Source organism: Ursus americanus, chromosome 2 (assembly GCF_024610735.1).
Source record: "Ursus americanus isolate L20-20 chromosome 2, mUrsAme1.1.p, whole genome shotgun sequence".
NCBI classification, from domain to species: Eukaryota; Metazoa; Chordata; class Mammalia; order Carnivora; family Ursidae; genus Ursus; species Ursus americanus.
In genome coordinates, this window is record NC_142128.1 from 7,794,163 (window position 1) to 7,815,103 (window position 20,941).

The 20,941-nt window shown below is 58.1% G+C and overlaps 3 protein-coding genes and 1 pseudogene across 4 annotated transcripts; 1 reads left to right on the forward strand and 3 right to left on the reverse strand.

Moving 5' to 3' along the window:
* The first annotated feature begins 1,407 nt into the window (after positions 1-1,407).
* Positions 1,408-7,451, forward strand: AP1S1 (adaptor related protein complex 1 subunit sigma 1). Its single transcript, XM_045773844.2, has 5 exons — positions 1,408-1,532; positions 3,333-3,511; positions 4,151-4,259; positions 5,279-5,416; positions 6,668-7,451. The coding sequence occupies exons 1-5, from the start codon at positions 1,530-1,532 to the stop codon at positions 6,713-6,715; spliced, it is 477 nt and encodes a 158-aa protein (XP_045629800.1). The 5' UTR covers positions 1,408-1,529; the 3' UTR covers positions 6,716-7,451.
* Positions 7,452-8,333: 882 nt separating this feature from the next.
* On the reverse strand, positions 8,334-11,407 carry VGF (VGF nerve growth factor inducible). Of its 2 annotated transcripts, none has more exons than XM_045773845.2 (2): positions 11,229-11,407; positions 8,334-10,721 (listed from the first exon to the last, which is right to left on the reverse strand). In XM_045773845.2, the coding sequence occupies exon 2, from the start codon at positions 10,699-10,701 to the stop codon at positions 8,848-8,850; it is 1,854 nt and encodes a 617-aa protein (XP_045629801.2). In that variant the 5' UTR covers positions 10,702-10,721; positions 11,229-11,407; the 3' UTR covers positions 8,334-8,847. The 2 variants fall into 2 exon arrangements, with proteins under 2 accessions (XP_045629801.2, XP_045629802.2); XM_045773846.2 differs by lacking the exon at positions 11,229-11,407 and adding an exon at positions 10,850-10,895.
* Positions 11,225-16,490, reverse strand: LOC148110474 (uncharacterized; annotated as a pseudogene).
* Positions 16,491-17,732: 1,242 nt separating this feature from the next.
* On the reverse strand, positions 17,733-20,541 carry NAT16 (N-acetyltransferase 16 (putative)). The gene is given in 7 exon segments (XM_087867898.1): positions 17,733-18,320; positions 18,322-18,578; positions 19,188-19,264; positions 19,267-19,393; positions 20,160-20,173; positions 20,176-20,244; positions 20,247-20,541. Coding segments are annotated over 7 exon segments (1,143 nt in total). The 3' UTR covers positions 17,733-18,016.
* Positions 20,542-20,941: the final 400 nt, after the last annotated feature.

Sequence of the window (20,941 nt, forward strand, 5' to 3'; positions counted from 1 at the left end):
TGTTTTACCGCTCATTACTTTCTTATCTACAACCTTCCTCCCCACCCCCAGGACCACATTTCTTTTCATTCGTTTTGCCTTCTGCCCTGCCTACACATCTCCTTTCCTTCTTTTCATTTCGTAATGATTTACCCTTCCTAACTCCAACAGCTGGCTTTATTGATCTTATTCTTGACATTAAAAAAAAAAAAAAACAAGATAGTTCAGCCAACGTCTACGTCATTGGCAAGCTGAAGGTATACACAGAGGAGAAAGGGGATTGACAAAGAGGAAAAAGAAAAAGTAGAAGAAAGAAGTTGAGAAAGGGAGAAAGTGAGCAGCGATATCACCAACGAGTATTGACCGTGTGCCGGATACTTTCTGTACAGCCTCAAAACAATCCTGCAAGGCAGTTACGGCCATCCTCAGTTTTTCAATAAGGAGACTGAGGGCTAAATGACTCACCTGAGGCCACACATCTAGTAAGGGTCAGAGACCGGACCGTATCCCAGGTGAATTAGGCCCCTTGTCTTGCAAGGATAGCATATTACTTCCATATCCAAGAGTAAGAAAAAAAGAACATAAAATGGAGACGGGTGAGGCCTTACCAACAATTGCTCCGAGCGTTATTCAAAAATAATAACATCATTTTCAACATGACAAACTGGAAGGTTTTCTCTTATCCCGACACGCCAATTGCTTCACATCGCGAGAAAACACGGAGGCAGGGGCACGCATGCTCACACGCGCACGCCGGCCACCGAAAAGCCCGTATTTTAATTCACAGCCTCATCTTTACACTTGTGTCCACGTTACACCTGTCCCTTTTTAGTTTTGACCAGTGCTCTTTGTTTCTTCTTGTTTCGCCGTCTCGTTCATGCTCCTCACCCTTTTCCTCACATCACTTTCATATCAGCCCCTCCTTTTCTTTTTTCTTTCCCATCTCCCTCATTACCTACACATTTCCCCTACTTCAGGCGAGAGCCGCATCTAACAGGTTCTCAGTACATATCTATTTTGGGCTCCATACTTACTCTTGTTACCCCCCCCCCCGCCACCACGCTTTGTCTAGTCTTCCTCAAGTCCCCAAGTCAGAGCTTGTTCCCCACATCCAGTTCCCACCCTGAGCCCTCTCCATCGCCCCCGCCCGTCCATCAGTCCTCACAAACTCCAGTAGTCGTCCCCTCCACCTCTCACCCCTTTTCCCGCCTTTTCCCCCCAAGGTTCCGAAGCGCGAGGACCTCATTGTCCTCCTCCCCCCATCCTCCAACCGGCCCACCAGACGGCCTTGTTACCATGACGACAGAGCTACTCAAAGCTGAAATCAAGGACCTGGTTGCCATGGCTTTCGCTTCTCCGCCTCCAGCCCCGCCCGCGCGCCCCGCAGCGCTGGCGCCTGCGCGGTACGCCACTCCGAGGGCCGCCGAGCCGGGGCGGGACGGGGCGGCGCTTCAAGCGAGAGGGAGGGAAGGAGGAGATAGGATAAGAAAGGGAGTGGAGCTGGCGCGTACGGTGGCCGAAGAGGGACGCGCCGAGCCGGAGGCTGCAGGATGGTAGGCTGTGCGGAGAGGGAGGGGAGGGGGAACCGAGGGGCGTGGGCTGCACCTGCGGGGGTCCTCGGGGGCCGCCCTCTGTGCGGGCCGCCCTCTCTTCCTCCCGTCCTCAGAGGCCCCATTTACTCGGGCGGGTGGGCCAGCCGGCCTTGGAAAGAAGAGCAGCTGGAAATGGCTTTGGGGAGAAAGGGCGGGGAGGGGGCGCATTTGTGGGGCGAGAGGGGGCTGGCTAGGGGGCGGCGGGACCGTCCCGAGCCGGGGGGAGCGCGCGGGTGGCGGTCCAAGGGGTCCCGACCACTGCCGCAGGGAAGTCGCCCGAGGAAGAGGGGCGCGGGGGCCTGCCGGCGAAGGCAGGCGGCGGGGTTGGCGGGTCACCAAGACCCTCTGTTCTCGTGCAGCCCAGAGGAACAGCTGCCTCCGGGGAGATTGGTGTGTGGGAGGGGAGAGTTTCCGGGTCCGAGGAGTGGACGTCCTGCCTCGGTGTATCGCCCTGCTCGCCTACAGGCTGGGGTGAGGTGGGAAAGCCAAGTGGGCTCGAGGTCTTGCTCTCCGGGACCCAGGCTTCGAATCCCCGGCTCCCGTGCTCTTAGCTCTCCGCCCCCCCCCCATCCCATTCTCTTTCCGGAGCCCAGGCCTTCCGTCTTCCTGCGGGCATCCCGCTCCCCCACCCCCCAATCTCAGAGGCGCAGGGCTCCCTTGCGCCTCTCTGTTGCCCTCCCGCCACGCTAGCAGTGTGTCCCTTCCCCACCACCAAACCCCCTTGATTTCTGATTTAGCCTACTAAATAAATACTGTTTCAAACACCCACGGATTCCAGCCCTTGGTAATGCCCAGGGAGAGGCGAACTGCAGGGAGAAGAAGCTAACTCCAGGGTGTAGACTGGACCCCCTGGAACTGGGAAACTAGGGGTGCACGGGGTAGTGAGGGCTCTGCACTCCTCCCCACTCTACTGGGCATGCACTTCGTTCCACAAAGCTCCAGGAACCACCCAGGATGTCCTAACCAAGGAACTGAAAGGGAAATTGGTCACCTGGTATCTGGAGAGGAGTGGGTGCATAGCAGGAGGCACCCTAAAAGAAAAAAAAAAAAAAAAAAGAGTACTGTCAGTGGCCAGAGGCCTGGATGGCTGAGAAGAGGGTGGAATTTACCCCGGGCATACGACTGGCACTGGAGGGCAGTGCACTGGGGACATCGGCAAGAGTGTGTGGCTGTGATGGGGTGGAGAATTGAGGTAGCTTCTGGAGAGACAAAATACCCCATTTTAGCATGGTGGTGAATAGAAGGACCACAGAAGAAAGCAGACATCTCTTTGGTTTCAGCTATGAGCTGCTTGTCACTGTACTAGGCATTTTACTGACCTTTGGAAGACAGAGGTAGGAAACAGGAGGTGAAGGAACAATCATAGTGACAGTGTGTTACAGCTCTTACCATGTGGCAGGCACAACTGCATATATCAACTCACTTAATCTCTCCAAATAGGTAAGTACTTTTATTACATCCATCTTACCAGGATACTGAGGCCTTGAGACATAAAATAATTGCCTGAGGCAAATTTCTGAACTACCGGAGCCAGAACCCAAATGACAGACTCCAAAGCTCTGTCATGCCCCAGAGGAAAGGCACCTGCTGGTGGGAATACCCAGAGGTGACAGCAAGGGCTGAGTTTTGAAGCCAGTGGGAGCTATGAATAGAGACGAGTGAGACGCATTTCTGGGACATGCGCATTTGTGGCTGTGTTTGTGGAGTAAAAGAATGCCAAGAACCAAATCTCTGACCCTCAGCTCTGCCCCCTGCCCCTAGATGCGATTCATGCTGCTGTTCAGCCGACAGGGAAAGCTGCGGCTGCAGAAATGGTACCTGGCCACATCAGACAAGGAGCGAAAGAAAATGGTCCGGGAGCTCATGCAGGTGGTTCTGGCTCGCAAGCCCAAGATGTGCAGCTTCCTGGAGTGGAGGGATCTCAAAGTCGTCTATAAGAGGTGACTCGCCACCTGCTTTCATGGGTGTCTGGGTCCTGCTGGGGCTCTGGCAGTGGGTTCAAATAGCTGAGCAATAAGGTCCAGGAGAACTGGAAGCTAAGGACATTTGGAGGGCAGTGATGAACTCCAGCTTCCTTTGCTTTCCAAACTTACCTGGAAGAAATTCTGGTTCCCTAGTCATTTCGCTCATGCCTGACACCTACTTCACGCACATACCTCTGTCGCCAGGGCCTTCTCCTGTCCATCACACGTGTCCCTTGCAGCCTCATTCAACAGTTAGAGATCCTGCACCACCTTTCCCCAAACACACACGCGCACACGCGAGCACACACACACCCTGTCGAGTTCCTTCTTGAGCACGTGAATTAGTTGGCTCAGGTTTTTGCTGAGTCAAACTGAACAGGTCAGAGGGCAAGAGGGAAAGAGCTTGCTTGTTTGTCTCTGTCTTCTGAGAGCCACCGAGAGGCAGAGTGAGTTGTTACTATTTGCATACCCCGGGGCCACCCCGCCTGTGTCCAGTAGGGACACAGACCCTGCGCTGGGAATGAGGAGAAGTGGGAGGTTTGGGTGCACAAAGCCTGGGTTCTGAAGCAGGCCCAGCAGCCCCTCCAGAGAACCCGCGTGTGCCCTTGCCCTCAGATACGCCAGCCTCTACTTCTGCTGTGCCATCGAGGGCCAAGACAATGAGCTCATCACGCTGGAGCTGATCCACCGGTATGTGGAGCTCCTGGACAAGTACTTCGGCAGTGTAAGTCTCCCTACCCACCCTGTCCCTACCCAGCAGTCCCCTCTTTCTACCAAACCCTGGGACCCTTCCAGTCTCTGCCTGGAAGATTTGGGAGAGGTGAAGTTGGAGGGGGGAGAACAGTAATTAATTCCCGTCTTTAAGCCTTAAGCCTATTAGCCATCTCCCTTAATCAGCCCAGGGGAGGGGTTATGCACCAGAATCTGCCACTCAGTCAGTCCATCTAGAGCTCAGCTCCGACATCTCACAGAAGGACGGGGACCATGCTCAGATTTTATCAATGGCTCCTGACCTTGACTTTGCATTGGAATTTTCTGGAGAGTTGGGGTTTCGTTTTGTTTTTTCTTTTTTTAATGAGTGATGCCTGGGTTGCACGCCCAGCCCATCTGGATTAACTGATCGGGGGTATAGCCCGGGCATGGACAGTCAGCTCAGATCTTAGACGGTGAAGAGTAATAATTCCATCATATGTATTCTAAATTAACAGCTTACAAAGTGCTTTCAGCCTCTCGTGTCTGCTCCTTATTTTATCCTGTGCGTAGGTGTTGTTATCTCAATTTTCAGATGAGAAAACAGACTCAGAGAAATGAAATGTCATGTCCATCTAGCTTCGTAGTGGCAGAGCCGTGCTTGGCACCCAAGTCTTTCCACCCGTGATCCAGAATCTCATCCTTCCCGGCCCCATGGTGCCCAGGGAGGGAGACTAGCCTGGCCTCTGGTGGGAACAATGGCACAGATTTTGGGGGGAGGGCAGCAAGAACCACAATCAAGGGTAGATTAGGGCAACTCATATTTCATGTTCACAGAGAAAGAGGCTAGAGAAGGAGAAGGAAAAGTCAAACCGAGTACTAGGGCCTCAGGGTTCGGGGGTTCATAGGCCTGGGGCAGGAGCCCAAGATGGGAGCAGTGGTCACAAAGAAGACTGTGGAGCCATGAAAAGAAAAGAGGTGGGCAGCTGGGGTGCCGGGGGTCGGGGGGAATGCACCTTGACACTCAAGTCTGCCTTCTTCCCGTCCTCCCAGGTGTGTGAGCTGGACATTATCTTCAACTTTGAGAAGGCCTACTTCATCTTGGATGAGTTTCTGATGGGGGGTGATGTCCAGGATACCTCCAAGAAGAGTGTGCTGAAGGCCATCGAGCAGGCAGACCTGCTGCAGGAGGTACGGGCCCGGGACAGTGAGGAGGAGGAAGAGTACCATGACAGAGGGGGCCCTTCCTTCCCTGGACAGCTTGCCTGCCAGCCACAGCTGCCCCCTTCCGGCCGCCAAGGGGACCCCCCTGCCTGTGGCGTCTGGCCCCCACGGCGCCTGCCCGGTTGGCCAGCTTGCCCTCAAGCACTGACTGACTGCTCAGGGTGGGAGGCCGGGGTAGCAGGCAGCCCGCCCGTGCCCGTTCTCCCTCCTTCTCCCAAGACCCAAGATGTCTCGCCCAGCCAGATCTCCTTGGTCCCATACTTCTCTTGGCATTTAGGGTTGCTCAGGGAATTGGAGAGGGGCACACCATAGGTAATTCTTTCTTCCCTGGTGTCTCCCCCACCTTTTTTCTTTCAACATGCACACTCAAAAGCCTCTGCTCCTCAGAAGCAAAGGGCTGTGGGGACTTGGGGGTTGGGGTAGAGGGTGCCTAGCTGTTGGTTCTCCTGCTATCCAACACCCCCGCCCTCACCCCATTACTGCCTGCCCCCTCTCTGCTGTGCCACTGCTGAGACTTGGTGCAGGGAGATGAGTCACCAGAATCTGCAATGACAAGCAAGCTGGCCTGAGCTGGCTCTGAGGAGGGGGAGAGATGGGGGCTTATCTCTGCAGTAGGAGAAAGGGCAGAATTGAACTTGCCACCTCACTGGTCCAACTTCCCCTTCACACACACACACACACACACACACACACACACACACACATGCCCTGGCACACACACCCACCCCTGTTACTAGTGCTCTGCTCAGACCCTAATGACTCATTTCTCTGCAGTCTGGTTCACCTTCCCTCAGGGACCTGATGCCAACTTATTACTCCCTGCCCCCACTCAGAATAAAAGGGCCCAACCATCTGGCACCCCCAGCCTCCAGAAAGCGGGTTTCCCACCCCTTAGTCCCAGCTTCACACCCTTCCCCCTCCAAGACTGAGCCCCCGCTCCCCAGGCTTCTGGTTTTGGGTTCTCTGGGTGGTGGCAGACTCAACCTGGACCCCCTCCTTTCCACAGTTGGCTCTGGAGGGGGGGGGTGGTCCCTGGAGACTGGGGACTGGAGACTGTTCCAGCTTTGAGCTCACACTGGCTTTTCTCTCTCCCCTCCCCATGTCTCTCTGTGTTCCCCCCACTCGTGATTGTCTTTGTCTTGCCCACCCTACTGTCCCTCATTCCCTGTCTGCCTCTCCTGGTGTCTCTGCGTCACCCTCTGTCTGTCTCTGCCTCAGGAGGATGAGTCGCCTCGCAGTGTGCTGGAGGAGATGGGTCTGGCATAGCCCCCCCGCCCTGCCCCCGGCCTGGGCCTCGTGGAGACATGGGGAGCTGGTGGAAAGGCAGGGCATGAGTGCCCCTTTTCTTGGTGGGACCCAGCTGCCCCTCCTCTGCTGCCTCACCTTCTTCTGGAGTGAGCTGTGGGCTCAGGACCCTCAAACATTCCTTCCCTCACCTCTATCTCCGTTTCCCCTTTCCCCAGCGAAGGTTTTAGGAGCTAGGAGGTAGGAAAATGTGACCAAAATGGGGGTGCTATTTGGCTTTCATTCCCTGCCTTTGAAGAACTAACGTTACCCCAAACCTGCTCCCCTCCCTTATAACTGTAAATATATAAATATGTCAGGTTAAAGGGAAAAGGTTTTCAGGGCTCTTCTCTTCTCCCTTGCCCCATAACCTACCTCCACCCTGCCCCAGTAGCCAGCCAGGGCAGCTTCTCTGCCTGGGGTAGGGGTGGGGGGATTTCTGGGTATTAAGAGGGAAGGCCTTTCCCCTCATCTACCCCTCCTCCTTGGCTGCAGTGGGGACTCTGTCCAATGCCAGGGGAAGGAACAGCATGGTTAATTTTTTTCTAACCTTGCCACTTTGAGGGAAGTGAGGGCTGGGGGAAGGGTAGGCTTTATGGGAGACTGTCCCTCCTTCACTCCATGTTCTGGGTGAGGCAGGAGCTAAGGGGGGGGGGGGTGTGGGAAGTGTCTGACTTTATTTCCTTTCCTCTGAAATAAAAGGAAAAGCATTTCTGGACTTTGCCTGCTTAGGCTCTGTGAAGGAAGGAAAGACTCCTGGGATCAGTCAGGAGGGCATGAGAACTAGGATTGCCAGAGTTAGAGGGAAAAAACAAACAAACAAATGGAGGCCATCCAGTTCAGTTTGAAAGATTATGAATATTTTTAGGATGACCATGTCCTATGCAAATACATCCATTGTTTATCCAAAGTGAAAATTTGAGTGTCCTGTACGTTACCTGGCACCCCGATTCCAAACGGATTTGTGAGCTCAATACCTCTCCTAACATGGTACCTCCAGCTCCCGAGCCGCCTTTGGCCAGGGAGGAGGAACTCCATGGACACGGTTTCACCCCTGGGAGGTTTCTTTGTGGAGGATTTCATTCAGCTGGTTTAGTTTTATTTGGAGAGAAGAATCAGGGGTATGGCCAACCCTGTATGCTTACCAAAGGGTTGAGAAGTGGCTAAAAGCAGGGTGTTTCTGTAGGTGGAAGCCCCTCCTCCCTGTTCATTTTGAAGTACACAGGGCCAAGGAATTTAGGGGGCAGGTAAGGGAGGCGAGTGGGTGAGGTTGGAACAGGGGCTGTGAGGAGCCACCAGTACTGCCTAGGTTGCCGGAGGATCACGGATAGAAGACCCTTCTAAGTGGCCTGGAGCTGCCCCACCCTGGGGACCAATGACTTTAACCACCACCACCACCACCACCACCCAGGCTGGAAGTGGAATTTGGGCTTTCTTCGTAGATATAGGCCATATTCTACTCTGAAATACGGCTGAAAGCGGTTCCACCACCCTGGCTTTTGAACAGGAGGAGATGGGTGTTGTGGCTGGCGCTTCCCTCACCGCCCCTTGGGAAGGACCACGGAGGCCCAAGGGGACGGGTGAATAACGGAGAACAAAGTCCTAATAAAATAGTCACTTTTATTTCTTAGCAAAACTATTTCCTCCGTGAGGGGTATTTACAACAGAGAAGGGAAAGAATAGGTAAATTCATAGCGATCTGGAGAGGGTGGAGAGGCTCCTAGGAGGCCCAAAGGGCAGGAGACAGACACTTCTTCACACAATTAACTGGAACAGCTTTTTCCGGTTTTGGACGGGGACGTCCCGAGAGGGACGAGATGGGGACAGAGGCCCGTGAGGGGAGGAGATTCGCACAAACCACCCACCCGCCCGCCTGGGGTGGCCCCGGGGGCCTCCTTGAGTGAGTTTGGGGAGTTCGGGCTTCGAATCCGGGGAAGCGGTCTGATGGGTCCCGGCGCAGCCCGGGGGCGGGGCGACCCGAGGGCGGGGGCGGGGCCGGGAGGCGGCCAGGGGCGGGGCTGGGGTGCATGCAAACGCCGAGAAGGGAGAGGAGCAACACGGAGGGGGGTGGCAGCGCGCGCGGCTGCGGCGCGCGGGGGCGGGACCAGAGCAGGTCACGGGCGCCGGAGCAGCACGTGCTCGATGTAATTCTCCAGCTCCTCCTGCTCCTGCATCCGGCGCTCCTCCGCCTCCGCCTCCTCCTGCGCGCGCCGCGCCTGGGCCTCCCGGCCAGGATAGTGGTGCGAAGGCGGCAGGGCGTGGTGGTAGTGGCGGCGGCGCGAGGCAGCGGAGGGCTGCAGTGTCCGCGGCCGGATGTAGTTGGGAAAAGGGTGGTAGGGCCCGGGGGGAAACAACTCGTCCTCCTCGCGATCCCAGGGCGGGAGCACCTCGTTCCAGTCGGGCAGCTCCTCTCGGGCAGGGGCGGGGGCGGGGGGCGGGGGCTGCGGGGAACGGACGTGGGTGGGGGCGGGGGCGGCCCGGGGGTGCGGCACGGGCTCGGGAGGGGCGTTCTTCTTCCGCTTCCGCTTCTCTTCCACCTCCTCGATGATGCTGACCACGTCGTCCGCTGGCAGGTGGAGTTTGGTGGACAGCTCAATGAGGCTGTCGATCGTCTGAGGGTCCATCTCTTCGTCGTCGTCCTCCTCCTCCCCGCCCTCCTCTGCCCCCTCAGCCTCCTTCCGACGGTGGCCGGGCATCTCTTCCTGGGAGCGCTTGTCCTCGGCTCCGGCTTCCCCGTCCTCCTCCTCTGCGAACAGCAGCGCGTTCTGCCGCGCCCTCTCCGCCTCCTCCGCCTCTGCCTCCGCCTCCGCCGCCTCCTCATCCTCTTCCCCCACCCTCTCCGCCCCGCCGCGTCTCTCCTGCTCCGCCTCCGCATCCTCCCTCTCGCTCTCTCGCTCCTCCTCCTTCTCCTGCAGCCCCCGACCCCCAAGGCCGCGCTGCCGGGCCCCGCCCTGCAGCAAATACTGGAGCAGCAGGTCGGAGGCGAGGTCTGCCAGCCGCTCTTCCTGCGCCGCGGCCTGCCGTGTGGCCTCTGCCTGCCGCCGCCCGGCCTCTACCTGCGCCAGCCCTTGCTGTAGAAGGCGCTCCCCCGCCTCAGAGCCGCCAAGGAGTGAGCTCTCCGGACGGCGCGCCTTGGGGAAAGGGGCTCCCAGGCTTTGGTACGCCTTGGATAGGGGTGCCAATGCCTCACCTAGATGTGTTTTGGGGGAGGACACTCCTTCCCCGAACTGGTGGGCTTCAGGAAGGGGCCCACTCTTGGGCATACGCGCCTGGAATTGCGGGGGAGCAGGGGGTGGCAGGGGCGCGCGCTCCGGGACGCGCGCCTGGAACTCTCCCCAGGAAGCGCGCCACACGCGCTCCGGCCCGGGGCTCTCCAGGTTGACGCGGGTCAGCGTGTGCGTGCGAGTTTCCGTCTCTGCTGCCGCTGTCTCTTGCTGGCGCTTGGCGTTGCTCGGACTGAAATCTCTCAGTTCCTGGAGCAGGGAAGCTAGCGCCTCGAGCTCTTCGGAGGGGTCGCCAGCCTCGGGACCATTCTCCTGAGTCTGAGGGCGAGGCGGAGCCGCAGGTGCCTGGGTCTCTGGCGCCGGGAGGCTGTGGGTCTGGCTGCGCACGGTCTCGGTCAGCAGAGCTTCTGCGGCTTCTTCCTTTGGCCCCTGCTGGGAGCCGCCGGGTGCCGGAGGCGAGCCCGGGCGGTCAAGTGCCTGCAGCAGCACCGCGGCCAGCGCCCGGGGATCCACGCCCTGGAAAAGCTCTCCCTCGTCCTGAGGCTCAGAATCTCGAGCGGCTCGGACCTCTGGGGCGCTAACATCCTTCGGCCCGGGCACTGCGTCCCCAGCTACCGGCTCTTTATGTTCAGAGCTGAGGGGAGGTGGCTGCGCCTCAGGGTGCCCCGGGGGCGCTGCTCCCAACCCCTTGATCAGTAGAAGGAAGCAGAAGAGGGTGGAAGCCGGCAACCTGAGCGATTTCATGACCAAAGGACTGCCGGAGACTGTGAAAAATAGAAGGGACCAAAGAAAGAGAGGGTTTCTGTAAGAATTTTCCGCTCTCTGATTCTGTATCCCCTTCCCCCACCTTTAATCAGGAAATCCAGGGCTTCCCTCATCCCCCTAACCTTACCCAGAAGAGGGACGTTTAGGAGCAAAGGAGAAAGATGTTGTGCCGATCTCTGGAGTCGTGTAAATGGAAAAACGCCCGCAACCCTCGCTCCCCCCAGTGCCTCCTCGCCCCCTCGCCTAAGCCATCTCACTGCCAGCGCCCACGTACTAAGCAGCTAGGATAAGGGGGAAAAAATCTCTGCTCCCTCCCCACAGGACTCCCCGGATGGTGCGTGGGCGACTTCAGCAGCAAGAGAAAAGCGGCGACTCCCCCATTTACCAGGGACCCTTACCGGGGGCTCCCCGCTGTGTTTTTAACACCCCCATCCGGGAGGAGGAGAGAACCCTCCCTCACGCCCACGGCTGCCGAGGGTTTGAGGGATGGACAGCGGAGTATTTACCAGCTGGTGTCACGATGCGGGAGGTGGAGAGGAGGGTCGGGGCGGGGTGGGGACAGGGGAAGATCGGGACGCGTCCGCCTCGGCTCCGAGCAGTGGCTGGGATAGGAGCGACGGTCGAGTTCTGGCGTCCAGTGGGTTGGGCTCAGCTGGGTCCGCGCGGCTCTGGGAGACTCGCTCGCTCCGGCTTCAGCACGCTGGACAGCGCCCGCGCCGCTGCCGCCTTATAAAGGGGAGAGCGCAGGGTCACGTGGGCTCGCCCCGCCCCATTGACGTCAATGTTCATTCATGGGGAAGCGGGCGGGCGCCTCGAGGTGGGGGGCAGCCCAGTGATTGGAGAAGGTGCTCTTCTCTCGGTCCGCGCCTGCGCGCCGGGAGCCTCGGCTGGAGGGGCGTGCGCTAGCGGAGCACCGGGGAAATGAATGAATGAATGAATGAATGAAATCGCCCTAGCGGGCGGGGCAGGGGGCTAAGAATGAATGAAGGAGGGACGAGGAGAAAAGGATGAATGAATGAATGGGAGAATGAATGGAAGGGTGGATGCAGAGACGCTGCTAGCTGGGAGGGTGGGTTACAGAGCAACTTGCAGCTGAGGGAGCCCGCGTCGCTGAGCCGAATAGGATGGGGGCACTCCCAGAGTCCCATCAGTAGGAGATCCATACTGGGGAGGGGGAGGTTAAGGATTCCAAAGCCGAGGAAGGGGCTGGCCTCCCCATCCCCCGACCGCACTCCGGGTCCACGGGGAACACACCCAAGGACGGCGTGAACCCGAGAGAGGAGGGACGGATCTGCGCGCCTGCGGGCGCTGTTCGCGGATCTGCGGTGCGGGGTGCCGGCCCTGGGCCGGGGCAGATGGGTGGATCTTGCGGTTTTGGTAATCCCGTTGGAAAGGGTCCGAGTCGGAAGAAAGGGGAAAGACTGAGGATGTGTGTGCTCTATGTCGTGTCTGTTCACAATCGGTGCGTGTTTGGAGAAAAAGGTGTGTCTGTCCTTCTGTCCAGCTCACTCTGTAGCGTATGTTGGCGGCCCGGCTTGCCCCTTGTCAGCCCACCTCTCCCCCACCCTCCTCCTGCTCCTTTCCCTCCCTCTGCTTCCCCCCAAAGGACGTTTGGAGGGCGAGAGCAGACCAGGTGGGGAGGGGGTTGCGCAGGTTGGGGGGGTGACTCAACTCCAGCTCTCTCCACTGCTTAAAGGGAAGGTTTGAACGCGTTGCAGAGGGGTGGGGGTGGGTGTGCAACGTCAGAGATATCCCCTCTCTATCACCAGACCCCTCGTCTCTATCTCCTGCCAGAGGCGTTGGGGTTGGGGGCTTGGACAGCTAGAGGTGGGGGGGGCGATGACGCACAGATTGCGCAAAGAGAATCCATCAGTGAGCCGGGTCCAGTGAAGGGAGACCAGCCCGTGGGCGGGGGTGGGGGGAGGACGGAAATGGGGAGGGGGCAGGGGAGAAGGGAGGAAGGCAAGGGGAGCAGCCACTGCAGGAATGAAGGGGAGGAGGGAGGCTGGAGGGGGCTGCGGTGCAGGCAGAGAGCTGTGCGGGGGCGTGGGCAGGGAAAGGGGGGAGTGACAATGACACATGCCAGACACACAAGAACTGCGGACACAGGGGTGCCTGTGGGCACATGCAAGGCACCCGCACCCTAAGACTCTGGAAACCGAGATTAGGGCTGTCTGTTAGGGGCTCAGAGACTCTTTCAGAGCCAGTCCTCAACCCCCTCCTCATCTCTTCCTAGCACTGACCCTCCTTCTCTCTCTCTCTCTCTCTTTCTCACACACACACACACACACACACACACACACTCACTCACGTGCTTTCCTCTATAGCCAGCAGTGGCTTCTCGGTTCCATCAGTGGCTCGACTTTCCCAGAAGAAAGCCCATCAGCTCTGCAGGGAAAGAGGTGGGGAGGAGTAGAGAGAGGAAAGAGAGAAGAGATGGGAGCAGGAGAGGGAGGGAGGAAGGAAGGAATCTGGAACAGGTAGAAGGAACAGGCTAAAGGAGAAAAAAAAAAAAAAACCAACACAGCACTGAGAACCAAGGTGACTGTGGAGATACCAAAGAAAGCAGAGAGAGGAGGGGCAACAGACCCCAACGCTGTGCCTCGCCACCACCCCCAACACACACAACTGTCTGGGACCACTCCCTAACCTGGGGTCTCCCCTCCTTTCTCCTCCTCTTCTTCTTTCCTTTATCTTCCCAGCCTGGTTACTGTGAGCAGTGGAATGGGGAGGGGGTCACGTTACCTTCCCGAGGAGGATGAATCAGAGAGATGGCTCAGACATCTGGAGGGGGGAGGGGAAGCTATCCAAGAGAGAAGGAAGAGGGGAGGGAAGGAGCCAAGGGGGGCAGACTGAGAGGCTGATGGGGCTAACAACTAAGTGTGAGATGAGGGGAGAAAGGCACCTAGAGAAACGTTTTGCGTTCCTGTGGGCTTGTGTACGCACACACGCACTTATGTGTGCATGTACATGTGTGTGCGTGTGTGTTTGTGTGTGTGCAGTGTTTAATGAAACATATGGGGGGAGAAAGGGAGTTGGAAGACCAAGTGTGTATTTAATCAGATAGAGTGGATGGACATGACAGTGATCCACTTTAAATATGAAGTCTTCTCTTGCAATATGTGTGGCCATGTTTTTGCCTGTTTCCAGATGTCATTGTATGAGTGCGTGTGGGTTTCGATCCTTCTCAGTGTCTGTATACCTGTGTGATTGGGAGACTTTGAGTGCATCCAGTCTGGGCATCTGCTGGTGTCTGAAAAGTGAGCCTGGTTGGTGTGTCAATAGTGTGTGTGTGTGTGTGTGTGTGTGTGTGTGTGTGTGTGTGTACACATGCATCTTTGTGCATTTCTCTGAATCCTTAGAAGTTATGTGGATGTCTCTGTGTCTTTGATCTTGCCTACCCCTCCCCCATATTCACCATCTCTAGATTTCTGTGCAGTAAAGCCACTCATCTGCAGCCCCCAAGTTCGGGTCCTTGTCCCCTTGTTTTCAGAGTGCTCCTCTATTCTTCCATTCTTCCCCAACTCTTCACCCCTTCCTTCCTCCACTCAGCCCAGAAGCCCAGGGGGGGTTCTCAGACACTGACATCCTAAGAATCTCAGTCAGCATGGGGTGGGGGAGGGGGGCAGCAAAGTGGAAGCCAGGGCACCCGTGGCAATAGGCTTGGTGATTCCACAATCTAGATCATGTCTGCATGGACTCTGATTCTCTGGGTCTCTTTCTGCCTTTCTTCATCTCAATTCCCTACTTGGGTCTGCTTGTTCACACACACCCCACCTCTCAGAGATGTGCTATGCCCTTCATACTCTGCTGCCTCTAGGGGCTTGGGCTGGGGACGGTTGCCTGGAATAGGTAGAGGAGGGAGATGGCAGGAAAGATAGAGAATGGAGAGACAGAGCTGGAAAAGGCAATGCTGAGATGGGGACCTGGAGAGAGGGGTTGCCTGGTGTTTGCTCTGAGTTATTTGTATAACTCCTTCTCTCTGTCTTTGTTTCTGAATCTCTCATACTCTCCAAGAGGGCAGCAGGAGAAGAGGGGGTCCAATGGAGTAGTGATCCAAACTGAAGATTTGAAAAGCCAGGGGAGGGGTGTGGACAGAGCACTGTGTCTTTTCCCTGAGAAGGTTTAGAAGAGAAAAAAGAGGGCAGGGGCTTGGGGACCCCGCAGCTCACCGTCCCCCCATCTCTCCCTTCCCCCCAACCGGTGACTCACCTCTGCAGCCTTTCATTGCGTCAGCGATGGGGGGACAGGCAGGGAGGGGGGCACTTTATGAGAGGGGCAGGGGTCTCCACTTTGAATTGAAAGAAGGTGCTGAAGCTCCTCCTGAAAATGGCCCCATTGAAAAGCATCATTGCCCTATCCCCTGCTCAGCCCAGTTCAAGAGAGTGGGGAGTCCTGGGGAGGGGACTGAGAGGGGGCTGGGGGCCACTGGTGGATCTGGCAATGACGAGTAATAGGAAGGGGGTGTTCACCCTGGTTTTCAGTTCCAGGGTCCCATTCTCTCATACCCCCACCCACTCCTGAGTGGGGGATGGGAGACCCAGCAAGCCGGAGGAGGGCAAAGCCGCAGAGATGAGTCACCAAGAGAATGAGATAGAGAGAAAAAGAGACAGAGATGAGGGGAGACACAAAGAGAGACAGCTTCTGGAGAGACTGAGAAGGGAAAACACACACGCCATGAAGGTGATATTCACAAATTAACCAGAGAAAACAAATTGTGTACTTTCATAATTCTGACCCAGCCTCCTCCAACATCCACCTGTCACATACAAACATACTGTTATTCAGAGTTACACTGATATTCTGAGACACACCCACTTACACAAACACAGTATCACACCTAGCTTGGCAGTGTCACTCGGACACATGCTTAAGATGTGACCAGAGTAATGGAGATTTGCATTGAGAGCCCTCCTTCCTTTTACATGGGATGGTGAGAGGGGGTAAAAACCCTGAGGGAATGTGACTTCAAAAATCCAAGATGCGGTTTCAGGGACTCACAGGCGACGCCTTGCACACACGACGATACACAGTTGCCTACCTCCCCATCCACACATACATAGTAACATATCAAGCATCCTCCTCATCAAAAAGCCACTTGGAGTACCTGATTCTGGGGTACACCAGGCACGTTGTTCCGAATACATCCCACCCGGACACCCTGTGACTCGTACACACATGTACAGAAACGCAGACACACAAAGACGCCCATGGACACACTCACACGGACGGAAACCACCTTGCGCTGCCTCGCCTGCGTCCGCGCGTCCTGGCGCCCCCGCGTGTTACTTTTCGGAATCGCAGTCTCCGGCGCTCGGGAGCTCGGCTCCCGGGGGGCGGTGCCCAAGCTCCCAACCACCTCCTCCCCCTTCCGCGCGGTGCCCACCCAGGAATCCGGAAAGCGAGCGCTCTGGCCAAAAGAGCCGAGAGCGGGGAGTTAGACGCCTGGATTGTGGGGCCGAGGGAGGCCGGTCCTGGATGCCAAGGGGAACTTGGGAGAGAAGCCCACAGGATTTGGATAGCAGCGGACTCCCAGGTCCAGGGGAAAGAGAGACCCGGGCTTGTCAGGGCGCCGCGCAGCTGCCCTCCTCGCTCCTGAGCAACCGCTTCTTTCTGCCGCTTAGCTGGGGTGGGGGTGGGGGCGCGCAGCGGCCGGCAGCCCTCTCCAGCTCCAGGAAGTCATTAGCCCCATTGCCACAGGGCTTAGAGATCCTCTCTAATACAGGCTGCTGGGGAAGGGGGGGTGGGGGGAGGATAATGCGTCTCATCCCTCCCCCACTGAGAAGTGAAACAGACACAGAGGGTGGGCTAAGGGTCCGTTTTATTGCAATACAGCCACGGTTGAAGTGACAGGGAGGGTGGCAGCATGGCAGAAGGCAGCCAAGCAAGGCAGCAGAACCAGAACTGGGGGGAGTGATGAGGCAGCAGCTGTCCTCTTTGCCCACCTTCTTCCACGTCCAGGCGCCCTCCTCTGCCCACGTCTTTGATTCCAACCCCAGCGCCCCCTGTGCTTGCTGTCAACAGATCCCCACCAACTGTCCATCGTTCAACAAGAAGTTCAAGCACTCACGGTCACACAGAGTGCGGTTCTGAGGCGTGCTCAGGGCTTGGGACGCCTGAGTTCTAGTCCCTGCCAGGCTCCCAGCTACTCTGAATGACTTCGAAGTCACTTTGATCTTTGAGAGCCTCTGTTTCCTCCCTCTGTGGTAGACGTGAGGATCCAGTGCAGGAAGACAGCGCTGTGCAATTGCAGCTGTTACTACTTGCATTCAAATAGGAAACTGCCAAAGTCCATAAAGCATCAAGAAATCAGAAGAAAGGGAGGGATGTCCAGAAATATCTGGGGGGGGGGGTTCCAGTGGTGCTAGAACGCAGCCTGGTTAGAACCAGAAGACAGCCCCATACTGGGCTGAGGGATCTGCCCTCCCCACACCAGACTCTCCAGCTCAACAACGCTGGTCCATGGCCTGGTTCAGGCCGCTGGTTGGGGGCATGGGAAGGGGGCGTCTGAAATAGCAACATGGTGCAAAGTTGGAGGAAACCCGTCAGAGGGAGCAGGCTTGGAAAGATGCGTCCCCAGAGGGTCAACAGGGCATTATAATTCTAGTTCATTGACAGGCTCTCTCTCTCCGTATTGCACACAGGGCGGGTGATGAAAAGGTCATGGGGGAAGAGGAATGGAGGAGTAAATGGGGCATGAGGAGCTAAGCGTCTGGGAGGCCCAGGGAGGAGGAGGATGGGGCAGAGAGAGAAGGAGGGAGAGGACGCTGAGGAAGAAGCCCGCACAGGAGGCTGAGAGCGAGGCAAGGAGGGGAGTGCGGGGCAAGCTCTGAGAGCTTGGGAAAGGGTAGAAGAAAAGTAATAGGTCTTGGGCCGCTGAGGGTAGCACATCCTTCTGCCGGCTTCCACCCGCGAGGGGGCAGAAGGGAGAAGCCAGGAAGCGCAGAGTTCAGTCAGGCCAGGGTGACGGACAAGGAAAGGCTCTGAAGCCGGGGAAGGAACCCATTCTTTGGCCGGTAAGGGGGAAAGGGTGAACAACAGCAGCGCAAGCGCCTCCCCCAAACCCGGCAGTTCGGATCAAGGCGTGGGCAGCAGCTTTTGGGGGCGCTAGAGGCAAGAAGTAAGGGTAAGAGTTTAGGGAGGGCGCTCCCAGTAAAGTTAGGCTTCGGAGCCGACCGCGGAGCGCAGGGGGAGGAGGCGGAACTCGCAAACGTGGAGGGCAGGGCTTTCTTGGAGATCAGCGCCGGAGCGCGGATCTAAAGGGTGTCTTCTCTCCACTGCTATAGGAGAGGCCCTAGATGTCGGCCTCCAGCAGGTACTGCTCTGTATAACCCTTGACCGGCTCGAGCCCCAAGCCATCCTGGCAGAAGTCAGCCAGCTGTGACCATAACTGGAGCTCTAGGAAAAGCTGGCACATGACGATGAGGCCGGCGACGCGCAGGGCCTGGCGCTGCAGGTGCCACAAAGGCTGGCTCTGCACCTGCAAGCCGTCGCTGCCGAAGGCGTTGATGTTGAGGTAGCGCCACGTGTCGTCACCACCCTGTGGGATGGGGAAGGGGCGCGTGCACAGCGTGAGCACGCGCGGCTGTCCACGCGCCCTCCAGGCCCTTGACCGCCAGCAGGTGCAGGTTGCTCTCACTCGGTCGATAGGGCTGCCAGTCCTGGATGATGGTCCCGCCCGGAAGCACGTCGCGCTGCACGGAGGGCGACAGCAGGAGGCGTGCCACGTCGCCACCAGCCTCCGACACGGCCTCGGTGGGCAGCCGCGAGAAGGTGCCAGAGGCCCTCAGCGCCGTCAGCCGCACGCCCAGCCCAGCCAGTAGCGTTGAGGCGTTGAATCCGACCAAAAGAATGCCCTGCGGGGGGCAAGGGTGAGCGCGGGGTGGGCAGAGGAGGTTTGGAGAGCCCAGCGCCTCTCGGCATCTTCACTCCCACATTCACACCCACGGGATCCCAGTAGGGCCCCTCGGAAGGACCAACCATGCCGGGCCAGGTGGAGTGGGGTAGGTGAAAGCCTGCCCCCGGCCAGGGGCCAGGCCTCGGAATCTTTGCCTGGATCCCCAAGGAGGGGCGGAGTCAGTGTGGGGCCCTGGGTCTCCAAGGGGAGGGGAAGGGAGGATAACAGATCAGTCGGTAGGATAGGGGAGACGGAGGGAAAGGACAAAGGCTCAGATTAGGATCTTTGGGTCCCTGAAGGGAGGCAGGATCAATAGAGGGGAGGCAGGGTCACGGAACTCCGGACGCCTGGGCTCCCCCCAGCCATCTGGAGTAAGGACTGAGGGTTTGACCGCTGGGAGTCGGGAGCTTTTTGACTGCCGCTGGGCAAAAAGGCCTGGGTAAGGACTGGGAGTCCCGGGGCAGAGCTCACGGGCGCCCCCACTCGGCAAAGCCAGCGGAGAAAGCAAGCCGGTGACTGGGCTAGTGGGGAGGACGCCTGGCTAGCTGAGCTCCAGAGCCTTTCTCACCTGCTTGGTGATTAGGCGGTATTTCTTCAGCTCCCGGGGGCCCAGCTGGTCGTCCCAGGTGAGCTGTGCCACCTTAACCCCGGATGCTGTCGCTTGGCCAGCAGAAGCCCCGCGACGCCCTTGCCGCAATCCCAGGGCGCCACGCGCAGCCCCTCCACCAGCTTGGCCTCCCTGGGGTCGATCACGTGCACCGACTCCAGAGCGATCTGCGGACCAAGGCCATTAGGGGGCCCTCCGCCCCTGCCGGGGCTCTCGGCTCACAGGACTCGCCTCTTCCCACACGCTGAGCACTCCGTCATCACCACCCCGGGCGCCAGGCCAGACCCGGGCCTGCCCAGGGAGATCTCAGCACTAGCGTCTCGAATTCCAGAGCCGGCAGAACGCCCATTCGTCCGGGTCTCTTCCACCTCTTGAGACGGTCCAGCAAAGCTTGTACCCGGCCCCTGAGCATCGCCACACCCCCTTTCCTTGGCTCCACCCCCAGGAGCTTGCTACGCCCCTAGCCCCGGCCACGCCCCCTTCTCCTTAGCTCCGCCCCGGCCCCTCTAGGAGCCGGTACGGCTCGCCGAGTCCAGGTGGTCTTTCTGAGAGAGTTCAGTCCACTCAGGGGCCCTGACCCCACTCTTGCTCTCACCTCCAGTCTACCTTCTCTTGCTTGCTCTCTTCTTTTTATGCTCCTGCCCCCAGAAACTCCTCAAACGAATCTTCAAATACCGAAGCTGTCTCCAGTCCCTCCCTCCGGTTCCTCAGCTATTCCGAGTACTACACGTCCTCCGTCCTACGCTCATTGGCTGGGCCCGTGGATCCGCAGACCCTACTCTGGTTCCAAAGCAGACTGGCTCCTCAGCATCCGGACGAGAGCCGGGGGAGAGGCTCTGAGAGCTGGGGGAGAGGCTCGGCTCCTCCCTTTCCTAAGATCCCAATCACCCAAACGTAGCTTCACCCTCTTTTCACCTGGGCCCCGGCTCTCACCACTCCTCCGTTAGCTTGGCCGGCACCACGGTGCGGTCGGGATCCCGGAGCCGGCTGTGGTAGCGGCTGAGAAGGTAGTCGAGGAGATGGCCAGCATCTCCTCAAACTCTCGTTCTGTGGCCACCACGAAGTCCCACGGCTCAGCCTTAGCCTCAGGCCCCGATCCGGACCTGGGGTTGGCCCCCAAGGACTTGGCCTTGGCCTCAGGCCCTGATTCAACCCCCAGGGTCTCAATCTCAGCCTCAAGCCCCCATCCGGACCTGGACTTGGCCGCAGCCTCCTGTGGCCAGGTGTCGGAGTGTGGTTCCGCATCTGGCTCGGCCTCCTTTTCAGGCTTAGGGACCTCGGAGCTGGCTGCACCACACCTGGCTTCCAGCTTCATTACCCTGCGGAAAAGAGACAACCCAGCATTGTGGGCAGAGCCCGTGTCCACATGTGGCCCCCCATACACCCAGTCCCCACAGCCCTTTCCTACACAAATACACCTTCTCTTCTGCTCTCCACACAGACCCTGGGAATACAGGGCCTCCAGCTCTGACCAGCTCCCAGAGCTCCCAATCCTACCAGGGTATTCCTCAACAGTCATAAATCAGGAACCCCATGAGCTCCTCAGAGACCGTCCCGAGATCCCCTTCACCCCTGGTTGCCCCAGGGACTCAGACAAGAGGCAGAAGGCCCTTGGAAGGGTAGAAAATTGAAAGGGTCTCCCCACCTCTCCAAGACCTCTGCAAGAACATGAGAAACCATCATCTCCACTCCCCCTACAAAAGGGGTCTTTGGGA

Coding starts and splice junctions, on each gene's coding strand:
- AP1S1 (XM_045773844.2), top strand. Junction 3,512..4,150: donor CTCAAAGTCGTCTATAAGAG/GTGACTCGCCAC, acceptor CCTTGCCCTCAG/ATACGCCAGCCTCTACTTCT. Junction 5,417..6,667: donor AGGCAGACCTGCTGCAGGAG/GTACGGGCCCGG, acceptor TCTCTGCCTCAG/GAGGATGAGTCGCCTCGCAG.
- VGF (XM_045773845.2), bottom strand. CDS start 10,701: ATGAAATCGCTCAGGTTGCCGGCTTCCACCCTCTTCTGCTTCCTTCTA.